The 9,703-nt window shown below is 41.6% G+C and overlaps 1 protein-coding gene across 1 annotated transcript; it reads left to right on the top strand.

The window, feature by feature from the left end:
* Nucleotides 1–6,601: 6,601 nt before the first annotated feature.
* On the top strand, nucleotides 6,602–9,302 carry LOC125540387 (uncharacterized). Its single transcript, XM_087545482.1, has 5 exons — nucleotides 6,602–6,725; nucleotides 6,968–7,143; nucleotides 7,824–8,642; nucleotides 8,728–8,876; nucleotides 8,965–9,302. Exons 1-5 carry the CDS (start codon nucleotides 6,692–6,694, stop codon nucleotides 8,993–8,995), a joined length of 1,209 nt encoding a protein of 402 aa, XP_087401608.1. The 5' UTR covers nucleotides 6,602–6,691; the 3' UTR covers nucleotides 8,996–9,302.
* The last annotated feature ends 401 nt before the right edge of the window (nucleotides 9,303–9,703 follow it).

A 9,703-nucleotide genomic window follows, 5' to 3' on the forward strand; every position in this document is an offset into this window, starting at 1 on the left:
TTGGCAGGTTTATCACGCCAAAAGTCTGTCAAACCACCACGCACATATAAGATGCTTAGCTAGCTCAGATTAAGAGACACCATGTTGTGCAAGCGTGCTCCTCTGCACTATTATCATTCAAGCGTGCTCCTCTGCACAATACTAAGCTACATAGATTTGGAGCCTCCTGATGCGTCAAGGGATGTGGGTTCACTGGGCCCCACATGTAAGGGTTTTAAATTCATGAATATATTAAGTTTGTGAATATTTCTAAAATTTAGAAACTTTATTTCAGATTAACAAAAATCTGAAATCTTTCTATATTTATTAAAATGATGATTTTTTAATTTGCAAAATTACAAAAATCCAAGGTTTTTAAAAAATTCATGAACATCATTTGATTTAGTGAACTTTTTCAGACAATAAAAATGGTAGTTGGATTTTTATGAGCTAGCAGTTTAGCAAGCAATAAAAACTTAACGAGTGAGTGGAGCGGGGAGGCAAGCTGAGCGACCAAAGGCTTTGTGGGCAACCCGTGTGAACATTATAGCATGAATTCCACAGTTTTAACATGGAATAGTAGCTCCTAAGGTGCTCACACAACAACCATCGGTTGATACCGAGGCGAGGCCGAAACATAGGGCCGGACGGAGGGGGGGCAGGGCGGCGGCTGCCCCAGGCCCCAAAGAATCAAGGGGCTCCTCCCAGGTACGCACATGTAGTAGGCAGCAGGCATGGACGGTGTACGTTGCGACACAGACTCACCTAATAACCAGTCGTTGTCTAGTTTCCTTCTTCCAATTGCTAGTGGCCCAAGGTATATATGTCTACTCACGGGAGGATAGAAATCCAATTGGTTTGCCAGAAGCATGGTAATGACCAAAGAACAAAATATTGTATTCTGTGAATTTATAAGGCATGTGAGATTTCCATATGGGTATGCCGCTACTTAGCAAAAATGTGTTAGTCCCGATGGATGCAAGCTCCAACCACTGAAAACCCATGATTGCCATATCCTCCTCCAAAGACTTATACGAGTGGGTATCCGTGGAATTATGGATAAGGAGATATATGAAGCGGTCGCTGATTTGGGGAATTTTTTTAGAGAATTGTGTTGCAAAACTTTGAAACTGGATGTTATGTAAAGACTTAAAGATGAAATCTCAGTTATTCTTTGCAAAGTTGAGTAATTTTTTCCTACGGATTTCTTTGATGTCATGGTGCATCTAGTTGTTCATTTAGCGGATGAGACAATTCCTATAGGCCTAGTACAGTACGGATGGATGTACCTAATTGAGAGAAGGCTACTTACATTTAAGCGTTATGGGAGACACATGGCCAGACCTAAAGGGTATATCGCAGAAGCATATGTTGTTGATGAGTACCTAATATTTTGAAGGTACTTCGATGATGTGGAAACAATATTTAATCGGGAGGGCAGAAATAGAGTGTGATGATCTGCAAACTTTTGATTTGTTAGTTTTCAATCATGGTGTGAATTTACTTGGAGGCTCGAGAAAGACGTATGTTGGGGTGCTTATGACAAGATGGTTTGGTATGTTCTCAATAATTGCATCCAGGTTCATCCATATCTCCAGTATATGATCTCTTGTACACATGTAAATTTTATTTTGGAAGGATCCATTTTTTAGGCCGGGTGTTTTAACTTACTCTCTTTTGCATTGCTGACTATGCAAGGAGGAATTGCAGCAGGAAGATAGTCATAATGTTGATGAAAGGCTTCAGAAAGGATTTGCCAGATGGTTTCAGAATCATGTGAGTTCTTTGCCTGTGGAGAAGAGAGAAGAGGCAAGTGATGATCTGATCTCTATGCTCTAGCATGTGGACCGGCTTCTGGAGTTATATCAGATTCAGCATGTGTTCTTGAGGGTGTCCGGTACCACACAGCAGACCGTGAGAAGAATAATAAGGCGCAAAAACAGTGGAATCATGGTTGAGGGAACCAATGATAGTGAAGTCAAGGATGAAGAAGAAGAGGAGTTCATTGACTTATATGGTCAACTGAAACAAATCATCAAGTTGCAGTATAACTCTACCCTAGGTGTCAATCCTGTCTTATTTCGTTGTGATTAGTTTGGTCTCGATGCCAAAAAGACATGAGTTAAAGATAATGGACATTTCAAAAGCATCAATATTGGAGAATGTTGGTATAAAAATGATCCTTTTATTTTGGCAACACAGACAACAAATGTGTTTTATTTACAAGACACAATGTATGGTGGAGATTGCCAAGTTGTGTAGAAATTTCACCATAGATATTTGTGGAGTGTGACCGAAACTTCCATGGATCAAGGCCCAATGGAAGTGGACTAACTTACCAGGATGACGATTTGGAAGAAGTTATGGTGAGAGCTAATGAACCGTCTGTGTTGAATATGTTGCGTAAAGACCAAGAACACTCTTTGATTGATCCCACTGTAGTAGGAAAACTTGTCAAACAACATAATGAATTAATGGAGGAAAGCGAAGATGATGATGACCATGATGATACTATGATGCAATAGTGTGGTGACAATGAAGATCAATAGTCACAGTATTCCTGTTGTTGGTGATGATGATTAGTAGTTCCAGGTTTGTGAATTTTATCTTCTGTGTTCACATCTCTCTCAATTTTATCTCCTATGTTCATTTCTGTGAACTTTCTCTTCTGTGTTCACATCTGTCTGAATGTTATCTCATGTGTTCGTATCTTTGAATTTTATGCCATGTGTTCATATATGTGAATATTGTTCCAGGTCTTTAATCTTTAGAAGGGACTCAATGGTCTTTAATCTTCTGAAGGGACTCATTGCAAGAATGGTTGTAAGGAACTTGAAAATATGGTTGTAATTCAAGAATGGTTGTAAGGAACTTGAGAACATGAATGTAATGCCAAAGTTGATGTAAGAAAGGTTTTCAACTCTAGTTTCGGGAAAATTTCAGCACCAAGCAAAATTACGGAAGTTCAGTGAATTTCAGTGTTTTCGGTTTGCATTTTGGCCAAATGACTGAATTTTTGCTTGAATTCAATTAAATGTTTGAATTGTTTTAAAACTATTTGAATTCATGTGCACTAATGAAATTGCCGAATTTTTTTGGCCAATACATAATTATTTCAGCATCTACTAGAATTACTGAATTTCATCGGAACCTCACTGGAAGTGAAAACCATCTCTAAGGTACTTGAGAACATGTCCATAAGAAACTTGAGAACAGGGTTGTAATGCAATAATGGAATTTGTTCTTTCCATGGTTGTATCAAACTGGTTTATGTATATTCCTACATCCTATGCTCATGTTTGGTTTGTTTGGAATTTGTTCTTTCCATGGTTAGATTCTACAGCTTGTGTGGTAAAAAAGAAGAACCCTACAGTTTCATTAGGTTCTACACCATGTATGAAGTTCTTTTTATCATTCTCTTTTTTAGTAATTGTAGTAACTTCAAGGCTTTACAAGAGTCCTTAGCATCTGCGTCACATATGTCTTAAGGTGTTTATTAAGTTTTAATAGCTTATGTCTTTGAATAGCTATGCTTGGAGCCATCGCTGTTTGCCAGGGCCATGGATGCCGATGTTTTCCGCCATACCAGACCTCAAGTACGTGCTCACGGTGATCCTATCAGCATTTCCCCTAGGTCGGGGCGGCCTCGCCTCGGCTCACACTACTTTATTCAATACTTTAAATTCAAATTTATCCAAATTTAAATAAAAAATTCATTAATCTGCTCAGAATGGTTTTCAATATTTATGAAATCTCGGTGCTTTTGAGGGTGAGCGAAAATTTATTGGTTTCAAAAGTCGAAACCTTGGTTTGGCCGCATGCCCATCTCGCCTTGTTCACTCTCGTCAGCTCCAGTATACAGCCGCCATGTTTGCGTACCCGCTGGTGTGCCACCAACTGTTTGCCCGACTGGTTAGGTGATTACCAAATGATGCTAACCAACATTGCCAATAGAGGCGGGCATGTAGGCCCTGCAGCTTAATCCAAGTACTAAAGAGTTCCCTAAGTAACTAAAAAGTTGTGGTGTGTGGGGCCGCATCCTTTAAATGATATTTAAACTTCCAAGATCGTAATAAATTCATATGAACTCGAAAAATTAAGATTAATGTATCAAATTGTTCATAAAATAGTTTTTTTTTCATGTCACAATAACTTGAATATAATGTTTACTAATAATAATTAATTATTGGAGCCATGAGAGAGGATACAACTGGTGCATTTAACTTCAATTAATGTTATTTTTTGGTTATATAAGGTCAGTTTTGCAAAACCATATGCCATACCAAATCTTGGTTTGCTCTCTTTTTTGCGAGAGAATTTTTTGATATATTCATAATCAGTCATGATAGTACAAAGAATACTAGAGGTAATAAAAAATTACAGCCATGTCCATGGATCACCTAGCGAGAACTACAAGCACTGGAGCGAGCCGAAGGCACGCTACCGTCATGGCCCCTTCCTCACTGGAGCCGAGAAAACCTTATATTATAGTAGACAATTGGGAATTCATCCTGCTAAGGCCCTAAAGGACCAACGCACAAGAGCAGCAACCATCGGCAATGAAGAGAGTCATAGATCGGAAAGATAAAGCATGTAACCACACGAACGAAGACGAAAGAAACTAGATCGAAATAGATCCACTGAAGACCAGCAGCAACCGAATCCTGCGAGATCCGACGGAGACACGCCTCCACACACCCTCCTACGATGGTAGGTGCACAAGCGGGATGGGGATTGCACGTGGGAGACCTTTTCCTACTAAGGACATCACCACCGCCACACAACCCCAACCAGGATGCTGAACCTACCAAAAACGAGATCGGGGTACAACCCCATCGGCGGGAGGCCGAGATCCTCTATATCTCCACGGCCTAAAGGAAATGGGGGAGGAAGACGACTTTTTCTTGAGGAGGAAAGACAAGCACGTATGGGGAATGACTTGATTTGCTCTGTTTTCCATGTGTTTCTACTTCTGCTTGCGGTAGGATCTGGAGTTAATGTGACCAATGAGCAGAAGCTAAACAACACCGATAAAAAACACTTGATCATGTATTATCACATTGTTTTTGAAGAGTTCCGTTGGTTAATTATCTTTCCTAAAGATTGAATATATTGTACATGCATACATGTGTGCTTTCCTTCATCTTTCTTGCATAATTACATGTCTGGTCATATCCACCCCGTCCATTTGCAGGTGTCCCCATGAAGATGACACATGAGAAGTTGTCCACGAATTCGGTGATCCAAGAACATGCAATAATCTTAGAACCGTTTGGTTTAACATGGTTTGACCTTAGAACATGTATGAGAACATGGTGCGATCTTAGAACCATTTGGTTTCGAAGCCTATTTAGCTTGATTGTTAAGTGTTAATGACATGCTAGATGTCACTTTACTACCATGAAACCTGAAATTGTGTTGTGTCTATCCACCCAATCCAGAGCATAACCACATTCCCCTCCCATTGTTCAAAAAGTCAAAGTTTGTTCAACTCCTAGCACAAACCCTTGTAGTTTATCCTTGTAGTGATCTTGACATTTAACCCCTTGTTTGGTGGGCATGATCGAATATTATGGATTTCTCTATGAAGAACCATGCTGACATTTTATTTTACACCGTCTTCCATCTTGGCTTGATCTAAAGGTTTTGCTAATTTCACCGTGCGCCTCGCCCGTTTGTTTTATTCTCTTATAAGAAACTAACCATGACCCATCTTCTATGTTTGACACATGAGTTAGGGTTCTAACTAAAACCATCATCAATATGCGAGGAGCTAGGAATTCAAGATTGAAACCTTTAGGGTATCCCCCGACATGCCTTAGTGCAATCAAACACCCTGAATTGTGAAAATTCACATCACTTCTCAAAAACTAGCTCGTTTTGTTGAACCAAGGAGGGTAGAGGGTGCCCTTCAGGTTCCAAATTTGTATCCTCACGAGGAGGTGATGAAAAAGCACCGAGTGCAACAGCTGCCACGAGCGACCGTCATGGCACTGCTGTTATGCCATTGTCGCCCATGTATTCTACCGTGAGTGGCGATGGGGTAGTCCCGTATTTTGGCACATACGTGAGTTCGGCCCTCCAAGGCTTGTTAGAGGCGGACGGAGCTGTTGCATGTGTTCTTCATTTTCATAAAAGATTTTAACCAGTTTTCGAAGAACACCTGCAAATCATTTTTGTAAAGATTTTTGCCAAACAACACTTACAAAACCCCCCAAAAAATGATGTCCAAATTGTCGAAACCAGCTGCAAGTGTCCTTCGGCCACACCTAAAAGCTTTCCCGCTCCACGAATTCAGACTGAAAGCCACAAATAGCGCACCATAGGAGGGTATTTTCGTCACCACAGAACACAGCCGCGCGGCCCGCACCGCACCATGCGTGGGTATTTTCGTCAAGTAATAATTTATTCCGCACCATCCTCGAGCGCCGGCCACCGGCGAGGCGGCGCGAGCAGCGGCCGGTCCAGCCGCCGCTCCAGGTACGAGGCCCCGCTCCCGGATCAGCCATTCCCCGCCCCGGCGGCGCTCCCCCGCCTCCGCCCGCCCACCCCAGCACCACACCCCCTCTCACTTTGTTTTATCATGCCGTGTGGAGGTTGCAGAGGTGAAAGGGAAGCAGAAGAGGGTGCTGTTCGATTCGACCAGGCCGCGCGCACGACAAGCTGCTCGCGGAGGTGCCCAAGCACAAGCACAAGAGGGTGCAGATCCGCGATGACAGATATGACAAGGAGCAAGAAAGTCTCAGGTATACAATTTGTTTGCCCAGTGTGCTGTTTAGTTTGCCCATCGACGTGGACTGTGTCGTGTTGCTCAGTTTACCTATTTTGACCAAGTTCATAGCAAAATATATCAACATTACAGTGCTAAATAAACAAAATATAGAAATATATTTCATGATGAATCTAATGATAACGGTTTGGTATTACTAAGTTCGCTCTGCTGCTACTGTCCATATTATCCATAAGTAATCACGCCGATGATTCACAGATGGATTGGTTGCTGGTTCGTCAAGCGGTAAAAGAATAAAGGCCTCACCCTGCCAGCAAGATTGTGTTCCGGGTGCATCAACTTATGCAAATGGTCAGGCAAACGCAGAGGCCTCACCCTGCCAACAAGGTGGTACTGCTCAAACAGAGGAGTGTTCAGAGCCAAATCTTCCAGAGGTATCATGTAGTTGATAAATGCAGCTTCCTTTCGCGAACAACAGTATTACTTACTACTACTTGGTCTGCTTCAATGGCAACCTGTCACAAGTATTTGAATCTCTAGCTTCTTGGAACGCACAATTGTAGTAATAATAACTAGGCTGCTTTCTTTCCTCATGAATAGAACTAGGCAGGCAGGCAGATTCCCATTGGAAGCAATACATTGCAACTTTTGAAGTGCATAGGCATCATTTATCTGGCATTTTCAACCTATCATCTCATCATCTTAGTGACTCAGGTTTGTTTGCTGTATATCGTGACCTAGCTGTTAGCGCTGTCGAGTTGTATCAAATGTGTTCTTTGTGCAGCATGCATACACCTTTACTTCTGACACTCTGTCTTAATTTTTACCATTCAAGTGTATATTCTGCCTGTGCATCTTGGTTAACGAGATGCACAGACGAATATTTGCTCAGTGCTTTGCTCCATGCCTAAATAAAGTAGGATCATACCAGGTAACAGCGGCGTCTACCTTTCTTAGCAAAAACCATAACCAACACTTTGGAAAAGATGCTCAATATACCCAACCTTTGTTCCAACGCATGGTGTATCTCTGCAGCATTGGTGCACTTTGTGATATCATGCGCATGTATCTTACATTGCTGATGTTTAACTCCCTCTCATGCTTGCGCTTGCAGGACATCTGGCATCATATACACTCCTTAATGCCATTGAAAGATGCTGCCAGAGCCGCCTGCCTGTCGCGGTCCTTTCTGTCTTCCTGGAGATGCCATTCGATCCTCATTTTGAACTGGGAAGCATTTGGGTTGGACGTATATGCGGATTACAAGGAAACAGCTAGAGCTTTTAGAAACAAAATTGACCACATTCTGGAAAACCACTCGGGCACTGGCGTGAGAATACTGAAACTTCGGTTTGTTCCAAATGACAAAGCGAAGGACCGTGATTATATCGACAAATGGCTTCATAAGGCTGTTAAACCAGGAATTGAAGAACTCACCCTTACTATTATGGCTATGAGCAACAAACGCAAATACGAGTTCCCGTGCACACTTATATCAAATGGGCTGGGAAACTCGCTCCGGTGTCTTTACCTTTCCGATTGTTCCTTTCATCCTATGGCTGGGCACTGTGGCTTGAGTAGCCTGACAAAACTAGAGCTGTTAAGGGTGGGTATTACAGGGGACGAGCTAAGCTGTCTTGTTTCCAGTTCTGCAGCTTTAGAGCAGGTTTTACTCAGGGATTGCAGTAAGGTAGACTGCTTGAGGATACCTTGCCATCTTGAGCGGTTAAGCCACTTGAAGGTGTTACGTTGCAGCGAGCTGCGGTTGATAGAGAGCAGAGCTCCAAATCTCTCCAGTTTTCAGTTTAAAGGTAACCTCAAAGTTCGAGTCTCACTCGGAGAAGCATTGCAAGTGAAGAACTTACTAGTGAACAGCACCGAATTGATCTGTTACACTCGAGCAGAGCTGGTGTCCAGCACGCCAAGCAGGGAGGTATGCTCTAAAACTACTGTTTTATTTATGGGATTACATAAGTTAATACTTGTGAAATGCAATTGACCTGACATCATTTTTGCAGATGGTCTCACCAACGTTACCTATTAAACTTGCTGGCCTGAATTCTTTAGTATCTATCTTGAAGATTTGCTCTTTGGTCGGATCTTTGATTATTCTTCTCTGGCTTCTATCTTTGGTGCTTCTCTTTCATTGGAGACTTTCATCTCGCATGTAAGTTGCTCAGTGTCCTGCAAATATGTTGGTACTTAGTTATGGTGTGTAATCGTTAACTGAATGAAGGTTGTCTTTTCATCTTTAGGTATCCAATGAACTCATGCAGCATGTGCTAGTTTTCGAGGGCGTTGTGTCCCCAAGGAATAAGAGTCTTGTTGAGCTAGCCTGTCATGTTCTCAGGGCCTGGTTGAGCTAACATGCCCCAGTCTTGGGAGTGCAACGACGTCACAGGGACATATTAATGCCAAATGCTTTAAGTAATGAACTATTCTGGGCACTCTGCAGTTGAAATCAATGGCAAGTCTACTATCCTGAGTTTCTGGAGTCCTGCGCAGTTGATCATGATGTCGAACAATGATGTCAAGTAGGATCTTGTTTCCTTAAATTAATGTTTGCGTGGTTGATCATGCTGTTGAACAATGATGTCAAGTGTAGTTATATTTGGTTATGAAGTTGTAGCTGGATCTTATTTTCTTAAATTAATATTGGAACTAGTGATTGTTTTAGTTGATGTATTTGCTCTAGTAGCGCCTACACTGTAATAAGGGTTAGATAGAGGTGCTCTTTGCTCATTATTCGTTGCTTTCATTTCTATTTATTTTGACGTGCATGAAATTAGATGATCATCTTTCCCAGAATTGGCAAAAATGAATTGCTATGGGAAAAAGAATCCAATTTTAGAATGGCCTACCTTCATGGTAAATGACATCTTAGGCTCAGATTGGGAGCCATTGTAAACTAATACTACCTATGTTCACATATGTAAGATGTTTTAGACTTCCACATACAAATCTTGTCATGTTATGAAATTTTGTTGGTTTCCA

The sequence above is a fragment of the Triticum urartu genome, chromosome 2A (genome assembly GCF_056163025.1).
Source record: "Triticum urartu cultivar PI428250 chromosome 2A, HENAU_Tu73, whole genome shotgun sequence".
Lineage (NCBI taxonomy): Eukaryota > Viridiplantae > Streptophyta > Magnoliopsida > Poales > Poaceae > Triticum > Triticum urartu.

Bases quoted from the DNA above. Each gene is read 5' to 3' on its own strand.
- LOC125540387 (XM_087545482.1), top strand. From the start codon at position 6,692: ATGACAGATATGACAAGGAGCAAGAAAGTCTCAG. The intron at 6,726-6,967 runs GTATACAATTTG...GATGATTCACAG, and splicing joins AAGGAGCAAGAAAGTCTCAG to ATGGATTGGTTGCTGGTTCG. The intron at 8,877-8,964 runs GTAAGTTGCTCA...TTTCATCTTTAG, and splicing joins TGGAGACTTTCATCTCGCAT to GTATCCAATGAACTCATGCA.